This window comes from Macrotis lagotis, chromosome 1 (assembly GCF_037893015.1).
Source record: "Macrotis lagotis isolate mMagLag1 chromosome 1, bilby.v1.9.chrom.fasta, whole genome shotgun sequence".
Taxonomy (NCBI): Eukaryota; Metazoa; Chordata; class Mammalia; order Peramelemorphia; family Peramelidae; genus Macrotis; species Macrotis lagotis.
The window spans coordinates 687632593-687655066 of NC_133658.1; the positions used below are offsets into that span (position 1 = coordinate 687632593).

A 22474-nucleotide genomic window follows, 5' to 3' on the forward strand; every position below is an offset into this window, starting at 1 on the left:
CAAAAAAAACCCCAAATGGGGTCATGAAATCAGACAGAACTGAAAAAAACAGCTAAACAACACATATTTGTAATGGGTTTTATCTTTCTTGTCTTCTCAATAGATGGGGAAGAGGAGGATGGAAGGAAAGAATTTGAAACTGAAAATAAAATAAATTGAAATAAAAGAAAGAACCCTCTTATGATGATGAACAGGAAAACTTCTTGGTTCTTTCCTTCCTTCCAGTCATAAAATGTTATGCATAAGGTATTGCAGGCTTCTGAAATTTTCTGGAAGGATTTACTCTAACTACTGTTATTTTTTTTTATTCACCCAGCAGGTTAGCACATTAGGATTTCTCTTCATATCTTCTATTTATTTATATATTCCTAAATTAAGATGATCCTGAAAAATAAACCCAGTAGAACATGTATGTTAAATAATAGAGATGCTCTACCATTAAGAACCAATAGTCAATTCTTGTATTGGCACATTTGGTAACTGAGGGTGAGTGTACCTGAGAAATTTAGCCACCAAAAGTCTTTAAATAATTTTTCTGAGATGGTAATTTTGAAGACAAAATGTTAAATCGTTTCTTTTTTTTCTTCAGAGGAGTAGGTTTCATTTTTAGTTTATCATTGTTGTCAGTTATTAGATTGCTTGAAATATGATTTCTCATCTTACAGGATAGAGATCTGTAATGTAACACAACTGGCATAGAACTTACCCCCCTACCTCATAATAGGAGACTCCCATTAGTTGTATGAATAGTTCAGTTGAGAATGTCTTTTTCCAGTTTCCAGTCATCTCTTCAAATTTGTTTTATTTTTAGCTCTAGCTCCTAAATGTTTATAATATGATCATAATTATAGCAATAAATCAATCTATAAACTTTAAATAAAATCAGTGTTAGGCTTCACTTTGTACATTTTAGTCATTACAACTTCTAAATAATTCTTGAAGCATTCACCTGGTTGGAGATAAATAGAAACAACTAAAACAATTGACAACACAGTTGAAGAATGAATCCTTTTGAATTTTCATTCCATTTATAATTGAAACTATTAGTTATTATACCAATAGACATAACAATTTCAAGAGAGTCTATATCTGATCTTTAATATGAATTGTTAACATAAACAATATAGAAAGTATGAACTTAAGAATGGGCTAGTACCTAATGGACTGGACAAATAAAATGTAAGATCCTTGAAGGCAGGGTCTCTTGTTTTTAGTCTGTATCCCTAGCACCAAGTGCTTAAGTTTATTGCTGAAAAATAAAATAGAATAAAGCATACTGGCTTAGATCCCTAACAATCTATCAATAAATCCAGGCCAACAGACCATTCTGCTATTAGATAAAAATAATCCATTTCCTTATCTGCCTCTTGAGGGCTTTGGAGTAGTCCAAGAATTCTTAACCTTTTTTTTTTGAACATCATGGACTCCTCAAGTCATTGGGCAAAAGATATGAACCTTTCTCAGAGTAATGATTTTACATCAAATAAAATACATAGGATTATGAAAGAAATCAATTATATTAAAATACAGTTATAAAAATATTTTATAAAACACAAGTTCACAGACCAAAGATTAACAACTTCTAGACTAGATATGGGTCCTTCCAGCTCAAACATTCTAGAATCTTATTAATAGATTGATATAATTTATTGATATCATTTTTTTTGTTTTAGCAAAAACATCATAGATGGACATATTGCATATAGAAGGAATAAGCAAATGACTAGCCTTAAGCAAGAGCTAAAATAGGTTAGAAATCGGGGTGCATTCAACTAATAGAAGATCTGTCTCTTCACTTTACCAGTACTTACAGTATTGACCATAGAACCTTGCTCAAGGTAGTCACTCTGTCCGTATTTGTTAAATGAATAACCATATCACAAAATATTTTTGTAAGGCAACTTGTCATGATACCAGGAGATTTTGCTACCAACTGTAGCATAGTGGTTCATTTCTTTCTTTTTCTTTCAGTTCATGGATCTCTGTTAGCAATGTCTGTTGATTGAATAAATAAATAATTTCAAACATGCATTCATTAATATTTTTACACCAATTTGAGTCTGTTAGGTAGAACAAGGGCAAGTAGGTGGTGCAGTGGATAGAGTAGCAGTCCTGTAGGCAGGAAGACATGAATCCAAATATGGCCTGAAACACTCATCAGCTGTGTGACCCTGTGCAAGTGACTTAACCCTGTTTGCCTCAGTTTACTCATCTGGAAAACGAGATGGAGGAGGGAAGGTCAAACCACTCTAGAATCTTTACCAAGAAAACCCCTCATGAAGAGTCAGACATAACTGAAGTTGATTTAAAAATAAAACAAAGGTGGCACTGTAGATAAAATGCTGAACTTGTAGCCAGGAGGCCCATGCTTCAAATCTGGCCTCAGCCATTTACTAGCTTTGTCACCCTGGGTGAGACATTAAACACTGCCTCAGTTCCTTCAACTATAAAATGAGAACAATATCTACTAATATCTACTTTTCAAGGTTGTTATGATGAACAAATGAATACTTGTAAAGTTCTTGCAAACTTTAGATTACTATAGAAATGCTTTTGTTATTATTTTTATTTTCCACAAAAGCATCCTTTTAAAAGATACATACATAATATTTTATTTATTTTTTAAATATGTTTGCCTGTTTATGGATTCAAGTCAGATTTTGAGGGGCCCTTGCGATAATTTCAAACCTTTTCCTCTACTCCCTTTCAGGTGTGTCCAATTCATGGCCCTCAAAGCCCCTTATGAGGCATCATTACATCTTATTATTAGCAATATGGGTTATGTCATAGTCATAAATAAATATTAAATTTTTTATGTGACCCAAGACAAGTTTTTATTGAATGATGCAGCCGAGAAGAGCTAAAAGATTCAGCATCCATACTATAAAAAGTCTATGGGTTACAAATTGGGAACCATGGCTCTCTGGCACAAGTTCATTGTTATTATTGTGTTGCCATTTATTTGCGTCCTTCTCTTCATTGGACCATATTTAGCATGGACTTTTCTTGGCAAGGACACTGAAACGATTTGTTATTTCCTCCTCCAAAGGAGTAAAGCAACCAGAGGTTAAGGGACTTGCCCAGGGTCACACAGCTAGTATGTGAGGCTGCATTTGAATTCACATCTTCCTGACTCTAGGCCCAGCTTGCTATACCCTGAACTACCCAGCTGCGTCATCAGTCATTAGGCCTGCCTGTACTCTTATAATGAATTTATACCAGATTTATTTTTTGAGAGGGAAACTGAGAAGGAAAAGAAAAAGGGGATGGATGTCCAGATCTGTGATTTCATTAACATGGGAAACCTCTCCCACTAATGTACATAAAATCAGCTCCTCTGTGACTTGTAGCCTTAGAGACTTCCTAGGGCCACTGAGTAATTGTGACTTTCCTGTGATTACACAGCTGGTATATATCAAATATGTCAGAACCTGAACCCAGATCTTCATGACTTCCAAGGCCAGCCAAACTCTTCCCCAGGCCAGGCTTCCTCTCCTCTGATTCTTATGAATTTTAAATATAATTTGAGACCTGCTCTAATGTCATTGTATCTAGTCATTGTTGAATAACGCTGTAAATTCTGATGCTTCTCCAGGGAATCAGGTCACTGATCACCTCTGATTATAATAACTCCATTGCCCAGGGACTGAATTCTGTTTTGAATTCTTACTCTAATTTAAAAACAGACAAATGCAATATGACAATTTGGAAACAACAGGGCAAAACATCTTCCTAATCTCCAGTTATTGTGTCACTCACCTATGTTTCTCCTATGGACACTGATAGGTAAATATCTTTCTATATCAGATTTAAAGAGGACAAATACCAAGTGTTTATTCAAATATGAACTTGGGTTGAATTCTATTGTGGAAATATAAGGAAATATTTAAATGAAATCCATATTTTAAAGGTGAGTCAGTTGCATGAGAAAGTAAAAAGAGATAGAGGCATATATAAACTTTGAATCCCTGAGCCTAGGGCAGAGTAAAACTTGGACATCAAAAAAAGTCTGACAGAGGAACCCTGGAAGGAAGTGGGGCTTGGGTCCCTTTGAACTCTCAACTTCAATGAGCATTTAATAGAAATGCTCACCAGATGTTATGGAAGCCAGAAACAGGAGCTTTTAAAGTATATAACCCTAGAGTTGACTTCTACCTTTGATGATGATGATGATGATATTGATAACAGCTAACATTTATATAGCCCCCAGCTAACATTTATATAGTCCCTACTATGTTTTCAGGTACCATGTGAAATACCTCAAAACAATTCTGGAAAGTGGGTGCCCCCATTTTAGAGATGAGTAAACTAAGGCAAATGGAGGTTAAATGACTTGCCCAGGGTCACCCAGCCAGTAAGCTTCTGAGGCTGGATTTGAACTCAGGTTTTTGTGACTCCAGGTCCAGCATTCTATCCACTGCACCATCCTCACCCCCACCCAGTAAGAAGGCTGCAAGGGTTGATCCTGTGAGCCTGAGTCTCATGCCTATGATCTTCCTTAGTTTTTAAAAAGGCAGGAGTAGACATATTAACAATAAAACAAAAATGCTTCAGTTTTTTGGTCCCCTCACCGATCTGGCTAAAGTTTTGTACCTTTGAGTTTGTATAGATATGAGAGAGAGAGAGAGAGAGAGAGAGAGAGAGAGAGAGAGAGAAAGTGAGAGAGACAGAGAGTGAGACATTGAGAAAGAGACTGAGAGACAGAGTGACAGAGATTGAGAGATAGAGAGACAGAGAAAGGTAGAGACAGAAAGAGACAGAAACAGAGAGAGACAGAGACAGCAGACATATGTATGTTTGTATTCATATTTTTGCTGCTCATTCATGTCCATGTGGGGTTTTGTTGGCAGAGATACTGAATGGTTTACCATTTTCTTTTCCACCTCATTTTACAAATAGGCAAACTGAGGCACACAAGATTAAGCTCAGGATCACACAGCCAGTAAATGTCTGAGGTGGGATTTGAATTCAGATGTCCAGACTGCTGCTCTCTCCCCTGAGCCATCTAGCTGCTGTGTGCATGTGTTTGTGCATGCATATATTCATACAAACACATATACACACCAAACATACACATATGTTGCATGTTAAACATGCTTTCATGTATGTACAGATAGTGTGCCTAGGTATATAATATTTATATGCACAAATGTGTATATGTTGACATGTAGATGCCTCTGAGTTCCAATTCAAGTCCATCCAATTCAACCAGCATTTTGAGAGCATCTTCTGAGTTCCTGAACTCTGTACTTTGCGTTGAAAATGCAAAAATAAAAAGATGACCTTGCCTTCAAGGAGCAAACATTCTATTGGAGGAAGCAAGTTATATAGAGATATATTCATAAAGAATACATACACAGAATCAATTAAAATAATTTTTTTGCTTTTTAAAAACTTTTTAGTTTTTGCCCCCCTTTTCCCCCTTTCTAATCTGGCATGTTGACCTGAATAATCACAGTTTTCATTTCTCTATCACTTAAAGGTTTGCACAACCTTTTGGCATCAGGAACATTTCTGGGGGTACAAGTGTTAAATCCCTATTTTACAGAGAAGGAAACCAGAGTTCTAAAATATAAAGAGACTCACCCATAGTCACATGGCCAGTAGGGTCAGAATGAGAATCCAGGTCACCACGCTGAGGAGGGTCTAAGTTAACTGATTATGGCATTTCCTGAAATTCACTATTAATGTCACCAGATGCAGGTAGGTGGCAGTGGAAAGAACCCTGGGCCTGGAGTCAGAAGGACCAAGTTCAAATCCAGCCTCAGACACTTTCTAGCTGTGTGATCCTGAGTAAGTCATTTAGCCCTGTTTGCCCCTGTTTCTTCCTCTGTAAAATGAGCTGGAGAAAGAAATAGCAAACCACTCTAGTATTTTGCCAAAAATTCCCAAATGGGGTCACAAAGAGTTGTATCCAACTAATCAACAAGCCATCAATAACAAATTAACTAAACTAAAATCCTAATAAATATAAAAAATTAATTTTTATTTCCATATTACCTCAATCATAATTGAACATATTTCTTCACATTCACTCTGTGGCTCTAGTTTTCAGAGTTTTGTATGTAATAATTCATTCCCCAAAACTTCTAATGTATTATTTTTACAAAGATTGCCTAGACTCTGCCTTCAGTACATAAAGTGGTTTTCAATCTGCTTTCCACCTTCTTCGCTCCACACTCAGGTTTCCAAAAATGTTTTCTCCCTGCAGAACTGTTTTACTGCTATGGATCACTATTTCTTTAAAAAACATGAAGTCATGTTTTAGATTTCTTCTGTGCTGCTTTTCCTGTATATCATTCTTCTGGCACATAAGCACTTAATAAATAATTATTGGCTCAGAGTATCTGGAGGATGATGTTTTCATAATAATATTTTTCCCCAAAACTTTTTGGCCTATAAAAACAGTGCTTAGCATGTTCTTGCCTTTGTTACTATGAGGGCAGCTAGATGGCACAGTGGATAGATCACTGGCCTTGGAGTACAGAGACCAGGAGTTCAAATCCAGACTCAGACATTTACTAGCTGTGTGACCTTGGACAAATCATTCAGCCCTAATTGCCTCATATCCAAGGCCATCTCCAATTGTCCTGAACCTTATCTGGTCACTGGACCCAGATGGCTCTGGAGGAGAAAGTGAGATTGGTGATTTAGCACAACACCCCCCCCCCCCAACTCAAATCCAATTCATGAGCTTGTCATGGTATCACCTCCCTGATGTCATGATCGTTGAAAATGAAGGACAAACATTATTATTTAGTTTAAGGCTATATGGGCTTAAGCCTGATGGAAGCTTTTGGCTAAGATACTTCAGGAATGAATCACTGGTGAGCAGCTAACATATACAAGTGATTATGGGAAACAATCTTTTTAATTTTATGGGAAACCACAACATTGCAATGCACAAAAATTTCTTCTACATTTATTGGCCTAATCTGAGTTAACAAAGGTGATTTGTAATTTCCCAATTGACAAAAATTGTCATTTTTTTCCTAGCCATAGTTTTGTATTTATTGAACACTTAGTATATATAAGACATCATCCTATGTACTTCAGAATGTACAAAGATTTATAAGACATTGTTCCCCCACTGATACCAAAAAAGAAGGGGGGAAAAACTTCCCCATAATAGTAGCAGATATCAATACTATGAGTAACAAAGTCAAATAGTCAGAGCAGTAACTAGGGCAGGGTAACCATTGTCCCAGTGTACAAAGTTTAAAGGGTCCTGGATTTAAAGGACAAGACATTGGTAACCCTTTCAATCCCAGTGAGGCAGGCACTTAATCTTTTAGCAGCATGGGAACACAGAGCTTAACTCTTAGAGAAGAATCAGTTAAAATAGGAAGCCCACAGGTAGCTCTTTTCACCTCTCCCCTTAGAATGATCTTTTCAAAAGAGGGTTTGCACAGTGATAAATCTTCTCCCTCAAAACAGCTAAGATTCCCTTTGACCACATTTTGTGGTCCTTGCCTCAGGCACAAAAATTGCCAGGAAAGTCAAATACCCTTCATTTTTACTCTCTTTGAGATGAGTAAACATCCAAAGACCTGTGTCTGCTTTTGGATGGACAACTATTGCATAATGTTATTGAATAATCAACTATCTACTGAGACTAATTCTCTCAATTAAACTTTATCCTCATGAAACATTATAAACTCAAAGAACCTCTTTGACAAAATTAGTGCCAGAAAAGGAACCAACTAGAAAAAATATTGCATGATACATGACCCCCCCGCAAAGTGCAGTGCTTGCCTCCCCAAGAGTGGTCAAGATAATCCATTGGCATTCAAGAAGAAAATACCAGACTATATATTTACATTTATTTTTATCTAAAAAGGGATTCCCCATCCCTAGAGGTCTTTAAGCAGAGGCTACATGAACAATTGTTGGCAATATTATAATAGGAATTTTTTTGGTATATGAATTGAAATAGATGGCTGTTGACATTTTTCTAAGTCTCAAATCCTGTGTTTCCATGATATATAAAAGAAATTAAGTTTCACTAATATTTAATATATGAATTGACTGGCATCCTCACTTAGACCATATGACAGATGGTCATACATCATATATGTACCTGAGATATTGTGAGGGAAGAGTGGGAGCTCCACAAAGGGGAGAGGTTAATAGTGTAACCCCTATATTCATTTGCTTGCAAAATATTGCAATTTATAAAATATGTTATCTACTTTTAACTCAATTAACCCTCTTAAAATAGATAAGCATCTTCCAAAGATTCTTGTAAAGAAATGGTGGGTTGTTGATAATACTAATAAATGGTATAAGTAAACAATGAAAATGGCAGAGCTGCCATTTCAACCCTCATAACAAGGTCTTTACTGGCTATATTATAAGGTAAAAACATTGACAGTCTAATCTAATCTGTTAGTAATTAGTAAAATTATTTTATTAGCAAAAAGGTTTAGATTATAAATAAAATAAAAATTATTCTAATTGTCCCCCATTATATATTAACTAATACTTAACATATTAGTTAATGATGCTTGTCCTTCATTTTTGAAGAAGACTGACATCAGGGAGGTGATACCATGACATACAAGATAATAATAGTCAATAAGCTCCAGTGCATCCTCACATTCAGGACCATCTCCAGTCATCCTAATTCATATCTAGTCATGGGTCTAGAGAAAGTGGACTGGTGACTTAGCACAGCACCCTCTCACCCAAATCCACATGCATCACCTCCTTGTCATGGTCTTCTTTAAAAATGAAGGGCAAACATTATCATCAGTGCCTATTGTGTGACCACTATACCAAGCCTCCAATACAAATAAGGGGGAAAAAACCAATTCCTGTCCTGAAGAAACTTACAATTTAATTAGGAAGGTGGTACATTCAAAGAGGAGAAGCATCTAAGGGTTGAGTGCCAAAACAGGCCACATGATAATGAGATTTCTGTGGTGAGTTTCTTCCAGGGGAAAAATATGATGTCTGAGGAGCCTAGATCAATCAGAGCAGCTGGTGAACAATGAATACAATAGTGTGAGCATATAATTGATAAATTTAAAAATATGTTGAAGATTCATGTTCAGAAGTATTACTGATAGGTATGCATGATCAAATAAGTTTGGAAACCCCTAAGATGACTGTAAAATAATTAAAATTAGTCATTAGAATCTTGTAGAATTCTGACTGCCTTTACTCTTGGATTTGGGACTGAATTTTCTTATGCTGGGACTGAATTTTCTTAAATTTTGTTAATATCATACCATTTTCCATAGAGTTGGACATACTCCCCCCCCCCCCATTGGTTTAATAGTGACAAGTGGACTTTTCCTTTTTGTCTAATAAGGAAGTTCTAAGAGAAACCCAGAATCCAATTTTTCTTTCTTGCCTTTCAAATCCTTGTTGCGTGGATATTTATGTATGTCTCTTCCAGGTAACCCAATACATCAGCACCCCCAGAAGTCAATTCTCTAACATAAAGAGTGATGTCTGGGATGGCATTAATGAAGTATTAGCTCTAAGTTTTTTGGGTAGTTGTCATAACTTCTTACCATTGGTTATTATTCAAGTAGCTCTGTTAGGGTCCCTAGATTTCTTGTGGCCATCCTAACATCTCCGATGTCCCTTTGTAAATGAAATTAAGTGAGTTAAAAACAAAATACAAAGAGAGTCCTATGGCTTCCTCCCGACACCCAGAGAATTTACCTTCTAAAGTAGAAAGAAGAGAAATCACTGGACCATAGATTAGGTGTTAGAAGGGCCCTTAGAAGTCATGTACAGGCCTACTTTACAGCTGAGGAAACTGAGGCCCAAAGCGGTTAAGAGATTTGCCCAAGGTCCCATAGAAAGAAAATTACAGATTTGAATTCGGACCTTCTGACTGCAAATTTGTTGATTCTACAGTAGCACACTAAATAAAGTCTGTAGAAGCAGACCCACAGAGTGAAAGGTCCAGGAGCAGTTACAAAAATAAAACAGGAAGAATTAGAATAGTTTAGAAAGAGCATGCTTTCTCCTGTTTGGGGGGGGTCTAACCCCTATCGATGTACTGATTTTCAAAAAAATAAATTTAATGTATTTTTCTCAAAAACTCTATACTGGCAATAAATTTGTCAGACTTCCTGCTCTTTTCTCTTGGCTCCTGAAAATGCACACTAAAACAATGTTCTGTGGGGTGTTCAAGGGGTTAAGATTCTGATTTAAAATTCTCAGTTTGACCACTAGCCAGCTGTGAAACTTTAGTCAAATAGCCTGATCTTTCTAGAACTTGGTTTCCTCATGCATAAAACAAGAGGATGTGATGACTAACTAGAGCCTAAGTGATGACTAACTAGAGAAGCCAGGAAAGGAAAAAAGAGAACAAAGAAACCCCAGCAAGTCTGATACATCTGAGAAGTCTCATCACTCCTTCAGCTGCTTATTTGTTTTCTATGTTTTGATAAGTCAATAGGGAGCAGATGATGCCTTTTTTATTATATATTTTGTAAAGAGCTGTCACCAAATAATGAACAACGGTATCCTTGTTTTTGAGCATGGAGCTCAGAGGCTTCCAATCATTTTCATTAGATCCTGTAACAATACATTTTCCTTTGTATTCAAAGATGGGGCAGCTGTGGCAAAATCAAAAAACACCCTGGATTCCAAGTCAGAGGACTCCATTTCTTGATCCATGTACACTTTGTGATCTTAGACAAGTCACCTAACTTCTCAGTTTCTTCACCTTTATGTTGGGGATGATAATACCTCTCCTGTCTATTTCACAGGCTTGTTCAGATGACACAATGGTAATATGCTATACAATACTTTGTAAAATATAAAGCTTAAAACTATTTTTAATTCTTAAAAAATAAAGTTTTTGCCTTCTCCCTGAGCAACCAGGTGACATGGTGAATAGGAGTGTTGGACCTGGAATTAGGGAGACCTGAGCTCAAATTTGACCTCAAATGCTAGTTTTTGTGACCCTAGGGAAATCACTTAACCCTCTTTGTCTCAGTTTCCTCATCTGTAAAATGAACTGAAGAAGGAAATGGCAAACCACTCCAGTATCTTTGCCAAGAAAACCTCAAATGGGGTCACAAAGAGTTGGACACAACTGAAATAAGAAAACAACAACAACAACAATGCTTCCTGTGAGCTAATAGACTAAAAAAGTCAATGCATCATTGACTGTCCTTGCCATACTTCCTGCTTATAAACACAGAAATTTTTTTTGAGAATTTAGACCTTCCTGTGAGGCCTGTTAACGCCTCTAATTCTGATTGGGTCATATGGCACTTTTGCTCAAAAAGAGCCACATATAACTACTTGCTGATTGCCAAAGTAATCTGCATTTGCTACTGTCATGTTAGTTCTTCCTGTTCTTTACCCCAGCCTATCTGTTAACTTATGATCCCTATTTAACATTAAATAACCAAAGAGATCCATCACCGATAGCTCCTCCTTCTACAACTCAACTGATGTTTTTTGCAACACAGCTCTAGTGGACCAAATATGGCAAGGATGAATGGCTGAAGGATGTTAAACCTATTGCTGTGTGACAAATTAACAAGAAAAATTTATCTGTTATAACTATAGGAGGAAGGTCAGAAACTAATCATCAAGATGCCTTCAAAGGATCATAAATTTCAAGCTATAATGGACCATCTAGATCTGTTGGCCCAAGGCTCTCATTTACAACCGAGGGAAATGAGATCTAGAGAGAAGTGACTTGTCCAAAGTCACACAACTATTAAGTGTCAGAGCTGGGAGTGGAACCCAGGTTTGTGTCTTTTTTTAAAATTAAATCCAGTTTCCTGCTACCCTATTTCCTTCATACAAGAGCCTGGATTTATGGAACCAACTTGCCCAAGGTCATGTAACAAATCTGCTCCTGAACATGAGTTTTTTTATCTTTTTTTTTTTTAGGTTTTTGCAAGGCAAATGGGGTTAAGTGGCTTGCCCAAGGCCACACAGCTAGGTAATTATTAAGTGTCTGAGACCGGATTTGAACCCAGGTACTCCTGACTCCAAGGCTGGTGCTTTATCCACTATGCCACGTAGCCGCCATGAGTTTTTTTTTTATCTTGACTGTGTAGCCTCCCTGCACACATGCCTATGGAATAATTGGTGTTTTATTTTCTACATTTATTCTATAGGTAACCATATCGGCATTTATCTGACTCTCATTGGTGGTGAGGTTACTTATGAGTAGGGATTACTTCATTCTTTGTACCTTCAAGGGTCCAGCACAGGGCCTGAAACAAACTAGGTACTTAATAAATGCTGATTGGTTAGTCTCAATGCTGAATTCTTGAGGCAAATAGTTTAATTTGGAATGGGAAAAATTTAGTCTTCTTAGAATCTCTAGTGTCTATTTAACTTCATGTTTTCATGGGCCTTACAGATAAAGACTGTTTCCTGCTCACTCTTCCCTAGGTCTGTCAGCCACATTCTGGATAACTCTGTAGGATCACAGGATTTAAAATTAGAGGAGATCATCTTTTTGGACTCCAATTTGTGGATGTGGAAACTGAAATCGAGAGAGTCTAAGTAACTTAAAAATCCTCCATTTTGATATGTATTGGAAACGATAGCATCAGTAGTAGAAAATGTATTAACAATATTTTTCAATATAGCACCCAATTTTAAAGGACCTCATAGAATGTTAGAGCTGGAAGTGATCCTAGAGAACATCTTGCACAACTTTTCCATTTTACAGTTGAGGAAACTGAGGTTAAGGAGCAAATAATGTGGTACTTTTAAAAAATGTTTTGGCTCTGACATCAGAGAGTCTGGGATTATCCCCTGGCTCTGACATTTCCTTGGGGAATTTTGGGCAAACTGTTTAATCATTCCTGAGACTCAGTTTTCTTATCTGTAAAATGAGGGATTAGATAATCTTTGAGATCCCTTCCAGTTCTAAATCTATAATTCATCTAAAGATGTTTCCTCATATCTCCCATAAAAAATAAAGTATTTATGAAAAGTTTTCATTTATATAAAAAAGGTATTAAAAATCAAATTTGATTCTATAATAACAGTTTAAATAAATGTACTTAAAACTGGGAAGCATTCTTAAAGTCTAGTTTTGTTCTTTTTTGCATTGTTTATGATATAAAATATGATATGAAGCTTAAAACCAAAAAAAAGGTTGCTATGAGAACCCCAATTTCCTATTTTAGATTTCAAGTTTGCAACTGTTTATATTACAGCAGATTTTTATTGTGGATGTGACTATACATGCAGAATACTTCAAATGAGACAGGACTTGGAAATTGTTTTGCAAACCTTAAATCACTGTATAAACGTTCACTATTATCAGTCATTTTTATTGCTCACATGGAAGTATCAGAAGATTGATCTAACTTTATTGGATTCTGTCCTGACTCCTATATGGTTCTATTAGGTGACACAGATACTGCTTCTGACAGTGTTGACCTTCCCTGTGATCAGCTGTGACAGATGAGACCAATGTATAAGCCACCCAGAACCTTCAAAGCCTTCTTATCAGCATCTGTAGCCTAGGGCTATTGGCATTTCTCTCTGGTCATTTTGTAGGCCACCATGTCTAATTGTGGTGTCAGCCTTTACATAGATAAGCACCTAGAAGAGACACTGTCACTTAGTCTAGGTCACACCATGCATAAGACTGAGATTGTAGACCCAATTGTCTTGTTCTTTTCAGGTTTTGGAGGGTTGTCCTACAAAAATATGTTATTACACTGATGAACTCAGAGCATTCCTTAGCTTCTCTCTCTCTTGGTATTTTCTAGGGCATTCTGCCTTCTGAATGTGAGAATAATTTTCATGTAGTATTTAGCAGTGTGGTAAAGATGAAGATTCTTTCCACAAAATTACAAATCTCCTGTTTATCTTGAGAAACTTAATTTCCTTTTGGGAAAGGAAAGTGAACTTGAAGTCTGGCTGCTCATGCCTTATGGTCATAATTATGTAACTTACACCTTGCTATTTGTCTTTTGCATTAGCTAAAATATGCCAGAGGAAAGCAGAGAAGTTTTAGAAAGACTGATCAAATATTCATATTTACAGAAGCTCTCTGGTCTTTGTCTTGGACCATTGGACAGAAGCAGAAGGGATTTAACAATGGTGGTTGAGAATGTCATCTCAAAGGGAAGCTGCAATTCAAAATTCAAAGTACTAAATTTTAAATCATATATATAAAGAAACACACACACACACACACACACATATATATAGTTATATACAGGATAAATAGAAAATAATTAAAAGAGATAAAGCATTGAAATTAAGAGGGATTAGGGAAGACTTCTTGAAGAAAGTGAAATTTTAGTGAAGACTTAAAGGATATATACAATACTTTATGTGCTGAAATTTATACATACAATTTACTTATAGTGTAATCTCAAAGGCCCTCATATTTTAATATAGTTCTAATAATCCATGATTGCCAATCTATAGCAAGTTAGAAAAAGTAAATTAGACGTAGATGATGGGGCCCTGGTGGGCATCTAGACATTGGCAAGGTGATATAAGCAAGATGTTACTACCACTGAGAACTTGTGAGGAGACAGAACACTTCTTTTTTTTTCTGCAAGGCAATGGGATTAAGTGACTTGCCCAAGGTCATACAGCTAGGTATTCTTTTTTTTTTGTTTGTTTTTTTGTTTGTTTTTTGTTTTTTTAGATTTTTCAAGGCAATGGGGTTAAGTGGCTTACCCAAGGCCACACAGCTGGGTAATTATTAAGTGTCTGAGGTCAGATTTGAACCCAGGTACTCCTGACTCAGGGCCAGTACTCTATCCACTGTACCACCTAGCTGCCCCTGACAGAAAACTTATATGTCAACATGCACCATAAACTGTAAAACCATATACAAATGTAAGTTTTTGTAAACATGCAGCAGTGTATTGTCATTCAATGCAGGGGCAGAAAAAAACACCCAACAACCCAGTTGCCTCTCAGGGTATCCCCATATCACACCACAACCTGATATTTGAGATCATCTTGACAATTGAGTTATCTCATTTGGCTTTGTTTAATAAAGCAGGGAAATGTGGAAAACTTAGAAGGAAACACAGAGGGGCGGCTAGGTGGTGCAGTGGATAAAGCACAGGCCCTGGAGTCAGGAGTACCTGGGTTCAAATCCAGTCTCAGACACTTAATAATTACCTAGCTGTGTGGCAAGCCACTTAACCCCATTGCCTTGCAAAAAAAAAAAAAAAAAAACCCTAAAAAAAAAAGGAAGCACAGAAAAGTAAGGTAGTTTTGAAAAAGATATCTAGTACTGATTACATAGTTTTTCCAAAAAACTAAACTGTGAAATGAAAATTTATGGTTTTATATTGAATCCTCTTTTTATGTTGTGCTGTATACATGGAAATGTTCCTTTTTTTGCCTTTTTGTATTTGAGTTGAAAATGAAAAGATATGAAAAAAACTTTTTAAAGCAGAGTGAAAATAAATTCAGTATTCAAAAAAAACAAATGTAGAAGTATGTTTTAGAAATGTTTCCATCCAAAAAGATGAGAATAGAATACAAAGTTGGAAAGCTTAATGGAAGAAGTTTCATTTTCAAGGATTGGTTAATTCTTCAGTGATGCCAGATAAATAGAAGTCACTGAATCTTGTTTATGATACGTATGATACTGTTTAAACATACAGATTAATTTTTAAATGATAGAATAAGTTATAGGGGGAAAAAAGGCTTGTTTGTTGTCAGACCCAAGGCTCTGATGAGTTCAGGGCTTGTTGCAGAAGGCTGACTGTCTTATCCTTCCACTATTCCGGTACAGTATTGTGAATGCCAGTGAAATATTGTTTTTAACAATAGACTTCTTTTTTTTGAGATGGGCAATTAAAACAAACAAAATAGGATATTGTAGTCAATAGAGTATTAAATCAACATGAAACTGTTTGCAGGTGCTAGCTGCCTCCCTTAAGAGTCTAGGATGTTTCCAGTCTATAGAATGAAACAATTGAACCAATATTAGTCAGAACTGGGGAATTTTTTATTGTTGTTTTGTTTTGGTTTTTTTAGGTTTTTTCAAGGCAAATGGGGTTAAGTGGCTTGCCCAAGGCCACACAGCTAGGTAATTATTAAATGTCTGAGACTGGATTTGAACTCAGGTACTCCTGACTCCAGGGCTGGTGCTCTATCCACTGCACCACCTAGCTGCCCCTATTGTTGTTATTTTCTAAACTTGTGTAACTAATTCAATGAGATTTTCTCTCTCTCTCTCTCTCTCTCTTAAATTTCTGAAACACAAACTGCTTAGGCACTAATGACATTAAAAAGCATGTAGAAGACATTTGAAGATAGTACTGGAATGCTGAATGGTGGGAAGTGGAGTTAAGATTTCACAGTGTGAACTCTCTTTAGCCAGTGCAGATAGAAACCTCTTCAATTTATATAGTTTTAGAGAATTGCCCAAGACAACTGAGGGGTTGAGAGTGAGTTGTAGGGCCAGCTACAGCTCTATGAATAGAGCACTAGACCTGGAGGCTGAAGGACCTGAGTTCAAAGTTGGTCTCAGTCACTTAATAACTGTGACACTGGGCAAATTATTTAACCCCTATTGGAAAGAAAGGAAGAGGGAAAGGAAGGAAGAAATGAGTCAGAGGCAGTACTTGAATCTATGGCTTCCTGGTTTCAAGACTTGACTATCCTGTTTTCTATACTGCATACCATAGTAGAATCACTCCCAGATATTTTAAATGAATAAGAAACAATTTCTAGGTTTGGTGAACACGTGTTATATATGTGTGTGTACCACTTTGTTCTTTAATGGGCTTAGTTTTTTTTTAATCTCTAATTTTACTGTTATACAGAAAAGAAAGAGACTTCCTAATTTGGAATCAATGTTCAGTTATTTGAATTAGTTCTAACTTAAGAAAAATACTGAGCCGAAAGAGATTGCAATCATTGGCATTTGCAACTACTGACAAATCAGTGTCAGATTGCTATTGGAAAGGACACGACTTCCCATTTGAAGTCTAAGATGAGCTTACCAAGAAGAAAATCAGAATGTCATCTTCTCCTTCACTGATTGAGGGTAGCAATATATTCATGAATTTTAAAATGTATTAAGAAAAAAATGCAAAGAACAATTCAGTACAGTTATATTCCTTTTGTATGGGGGTTCTTAACATTTTCTGTGCTGTAGGCCCCTATGACTCTTTGGTGAATTCTATGGACCCCTCCTCAGAATAATGTTCCTAAATACATAAAGTAAAATCCAAAAGATTGAAAAGGAAATAAATTATGTTAAAAACAATTATCAAAAGATTTTAATAACAAATTTCTGGACCTCAGATTAAGAACTCCTTAAAAATGTAGGATTATGGCGTGCCTTTATGAATAGATATTCCATTTAGTTTAATTTCCTTTAAACTATTAAACCCCCCTGTGCAGATGTTCTAGAGAAAGAAGGGTCACACAATGCAGAGAAAATAGCCTATTAAGAATGCAAAAAAGAAGCAAGCAATATTCTGTTCCTTAAATAAACTATTTGTAGGTTTCTAGTACTAGGTAACATATTTCTAGAACAGTTTCCTGGGGAGTTAAGTTATATAAGTTAAAAGGAAGGGCGAAGTTTTTATCATTACCAAAATGACTCTGTATGCTTTTACAGATCACATTTTTAAAAATGAAATTCCCCAAAGATTGATTCCATAGATTAGTATCAGGTAATCTTAAAATCACAGAAAATACTTTCTCCTTAGAGAGTTACATAAACATTTCCTTAGCATTAAGCAGATTAAAAAGAAAAAAGAAACTGTCATAGGATTTGAAAGATACTATCTTCTTTACTATTGTGAAGAATAAAGTTAGAAAACTTCTGAAAATAGTTACTGTGGTATCTCATTACTTAATAGATGTTTGACCTTGGGGAAGTCATTGACTATTCTTAACCTCAGTTTCCCCACTAGTAAAATGAGCTTAAGTAACACCCATTGTATCTATTACATGCAAGTGTGAGGTTCAAAAAGGAGAAAAATATACTTTGTAAACCAGTCTTAAAGTACTATATAATTTTCGACTTATACTCTTCTTTATTTCTAGTTAAGACTGGCAAATGGTCCTTTAGGCCAGTGGTCCTAAAACAATATTAATCATGAAATTCTGCCAAAAAAACCAAACCAGTGTAAATTCATGACATCTGCAAACCTGACAGAGAGAGAGATCATAAGTAATTCCTAGGAGCCCCATCAAGACTCTTTGTCCATATTTATTGATCTTACCAGGGAATTTTTAATAAGAGAGAAGGAAAGAGAAGGAAACACAAGTCAGAAAACACTTTACTTTTTATTATGTGCAAAGCACTTTGCTAAGTGTTGGAAATAAAAACACAACAGAAACAGTTCCTTCCATCGAGGTGCTTATATGCTAATGGGGAAAACAACTCATAAAAGAAAGTTGAAAAGGAAGAGTTCATGTGGAGTAAGATAAAGTAGCTCCATCTATACCCCAATCTGGGACACGGTAGAGAAAATACAGAAGAGTCAAGAGTGCAGCCTGGCAAGGACTAAAGGTAAGCTTGTCCAGTATATTGGAGGTACCTGAATGAATAAAGGTACTAGACATTGTTACTTTGTACCAGAAATTATCAAAGTCAGACATAGGTAGTGACAAAAGGAGGAGAATGAATCATATAGCAAGAATGAATGTAGACAGACAGTCTTGAGTTCTGCAGTGGTAGCCCTATGATGATAGAGCAGTATGAAGGCATCCAACTCTTTAGATAGATCCTCTAAAACAAGGACCTGGGACCCATGAACATGTTTTTTTTTAATATTATGATAACTCTTTCAATATGATTAATTTCTTTTATGATATATATATATATATATGTATACACACACACACATAATATAATTAGTATAAACATTTAAGAACATTATTCAGAAAAGGGATCCACAGGCTTTTCCAGATTGAGCTCTAGACCCTAGAACTGGACACAATGACCAAAGAATTTTATTATTCAAAAAAGATTAAGAACCTCTCTCTCTGTAAGGATTTCAGAGGACATTAAGGAGGAACTTGGACAAGAGTTACAAGGGCTCCCTTCTGATTTAATGCAGGAAGCACCCATACTAATCAAATCATAGACCCACCAGATTGGTTTGATCCAGTAGTGACAACTTCTGAGAGAATTTGCTATTCAGTCAGGTTCTCTAAAATCCTAAAGCTAAGCTATGATGTTGTGGCATGTTGTGTCTGCCCTGATAGTATCTTCTACATCTCATTCCCAATAGAGTGAGGTGATTGCAGAGTAAGAATACTGGTGTACTTCTTATTTTGTAAAGGAAGTCTCTCTCTCTCTCTCTCTCTCTCTCTCTCTCTCTCTCTCTCTCTTTCTCCCCCCCTTTTTTTTATTTTTGCAAAGCATTGCCCAAGGTCACACAGCTAGGCAATTATTAAGTGTCTGAGACCAGATTTGAAGTCAGGTACTCCTGACTCCAGGATTGGTGCTCTATCCATTGCACTAACTAGCCTCCCTTTTGTAGAGGAATTCTCCATCAGTGCTTGTATTCTTTCCAACCTTTTTATAAACCTATAATGCTAGAAACACCCTTAATTATCTTTCCATAAGTTTTTATGTTTTCTCAGGTCCATCTTTAAATATCATCTGCAAGAAAACATAAGAGAAATTATGGACCACAGGGTAGTTCAAAGTCTATGCAGCATTATGGAACTGATAACAAGACTGTCAAATGATGCCCTGAGGCATGCATCCATCCAATAACAACCTTCATGCATGTAGAGAACAAAAAGGACTTCAGTTATGCATTGATCTTTCAGGCCACCCCAGTACCCACACATAATGCTTTCAGTAGCAGAACTACTGGAAAATGACACATGTATTTTAGAAATCCATTGGTTGACTTTTTTATGGAACTTGATCAGAAAATGATTATGAATTTCATTATTTTATCTAGGATACTCAAGTAAATATTTTTATTGGGGGAAATACTACTTTTAAGCAAAGTATAATTTTCATGTTTTGGTGTTACTGTTTTCTGCTAAAGAAAATATCTATAGAATTATTACCAACAAACTTGATATAAGAAAAATAATCAACTTCTCTAAAAACTTTCCTTTTTTCTTCTTACATATTATCTTTCTAACCAATTTTGTTTTTTCTAGCCTTGGAAATCTTAAATTGCTATTAATAGTTTTAAAGAATGTGTGATTTCTTTTTTCTTTTAAAACCCCATTTCTGGGATAAACAGAAAAATAAGTATCCTTACTTTTTATCCTTCACTTCTCTGTCATACCAGTATTTTTTCCTTTTCTTATATAAATTATTTTGTGCTTAGAAAGAGTTCTTCTGATTTATAATCCTCTTTTCCATACATCTAGATGTCTACTGGGATTTTTGGCATTTAGCTTTCCACCCTCTTTCAGAGTTCATTTCCTTTCCAAGCATAAGGATAAATAAATACAGTAAAACCTTCATTAACTCAAATACTTAGTGAACAAATATTCTGGTTAATCATATTCTCTGGTCAACTGAATGTTAACATGAAAATCCATCAAAAACAACCACCTATGGTATAAAAAAATCTTTGTAGAACACAAGAACTCTCCTTCCTGTATGTATAGCCAACGCAGTTGACCCTTTGATAATTCAGGATCTTATTGTTCCTTGAGATCAGTCAACAAACATTTCCTATCAGTGTTCATTAACAGTACTGTGGTTTGAGGAGGTATAAGAAAGGACTAAGTCTTTTCAGAGCTCCAAATATTGCCTGAAATGAAAAGGAATTTTTTCATAAAGTGACTTTTCTCAACAAACCCTTGGCATTGAGTTGTTTTGTTGCAATGCCTCTCTTAAACAGGATTCTGGTGAGTTGGGTCCCAGTTAATTGAGGTTTTACTGTATGCAACCATTTCTCTCTACTTTCACATGGCCTTTGTGGCTCATTTATGAACATAACTGTTTTGCCTGTGAAACAACCTCATCTGTGTGTGTTTCCCTTCCCTCCCCCCTCCTCTACTCTCTTTCAGGTCCATACGTTCAGAGGTCCACACTGGTGTGAATACTGTGCCAACTTTATGTGGGGTCTCATTGCTCAGGGAGTGAAATGTGCAGGTACCACCTCTTCACTCTTCTCTTCATCAAATAACCCTAATGTTCATTAATAAGCATGTTTGGTGGGCCAGATACTCAGGCATCCACTCTGGGAAGGAATGGGTCCTGTATTTTGCTCCCACTTTTTCAAGGGAAAGCATTCTTCCTTTTTACACATCATTTAAATAACTCAGGCATTAAAGGTGGTGGTCTGACATTCTCAGGCTAAGAATTCTAGTCCTAGATCTAATGCTGACATACTATGGTATGTAATTTCAGTTATTATCTTTACACTGACTGTTTCCTCATATGTAAAGCAAGGGTGGTAGAATTAACCTCCTGCTTCCCTTATGGAGTTATGACCTTAACAAAAAAAATCATAAATCAATTTTTTGACCCCGTTCTATGTATTTGTGGTTACTAATGAGTATCAGTATACTTTGCTATTCAGATACTGAATTATTAAATGGAAGGATAGTCAACTTGTTTAGAAAAATATATCAAACTAGTTGAAAGCAAAGTGGTTATATTTAATATGTGCCTTTGATGTTCAAGTAACTAAATTTATAAAAATGATGTCAAAAAAAGGCAATGTACAGAGAGCTAGCTATGTTTGTTGCCTTAGCAACTGAATTTTAAAGGTAACTTGTTAAGCTAATTTTTCCCACTAAGGCATTGTGAAATCAGAAATCTTTTTTAAAAAAAATTTCTGTGAATTTGTCTGATGATTATTTGTTTTATTTAAAAAACCTCACAAAAAACCTTTTAATGAAAACACTAAAAATGCATTCAATTCTTAATATTTTCTTTGCAACATTTTTTAACTCTTGTATATATAAGAATATTATTTGTGAATTATAGTGTGGTTATAGTTTTAAGATTCACCCACTAAAGAAATGACCCATTCAGGGAGTGCTTGAAATACTTTTGTGACATGAGATAAAGTCGTTATTCAAATCACATGAAATTCATCTCTATAGAACTACTGTACTCTGAACTAGGCCTTTATTGAAACCAGTTTGAATTCTGGCACAGACTTTTCTTTTTCTAAAAGAACGATCTTTTCATTTTTATTTATAATATTTAGCCATAGAGATTTCTTTATGTTACCTAAAAATATAAAAATGAAAAATTGCTTCTTATATGTTCTTTAAGTATGCTTATATACTCCAAAGCAGTCCTGACAAGATGAAAAAAAGCAAGAAAAATGGAGAAATTTTAGCCTAGACCACTTGAAAAGTTTATCATTCTGAATATTCCTCTTTCTTTTGTGACAAGGCTTTGAAATACCAAATATAAATGGAACTTTCTGGTTGATATCATTGCCAAAAATACCAAATAAGTACTGGGGGTCTAACTTTTTCTTGTTTATAAATCATGTTTTATTTTACCAGTAAGTTAATCTATATGTTTTTAAAGTCTCAGTTCAATTCAATGAGTGCCAAACGTCACAATTCTCTGTAGTTATTC

The 22474-nt window shown here is 35.7% G+C and overlaps 1 protein-coding gene across 4 annotated transcripts in view; it reads left to right on the forward strand.

Annotated features, from left to right (window-relative positions):
- Positions 1-22474, forward strand: part of CHN1 (chimerin 1) — a 279856-nt gene that overhangs the window by 230926 nt on the left and 26456 nt on the right. For all 4 annotated transcript variants that reach the window (XM_074215672.1, XM_074215671.1, XM_074215674.1 and 1 more), the window contains one exon: positions 20941-21025. In XM_074215672.1, the coding sequence (XP_074071773.1) occupies positions 20941-21025 (85 nt within the window). The remainder of the gene's footprint in view (positions 1-20940; positions 21026-22474) is intronic.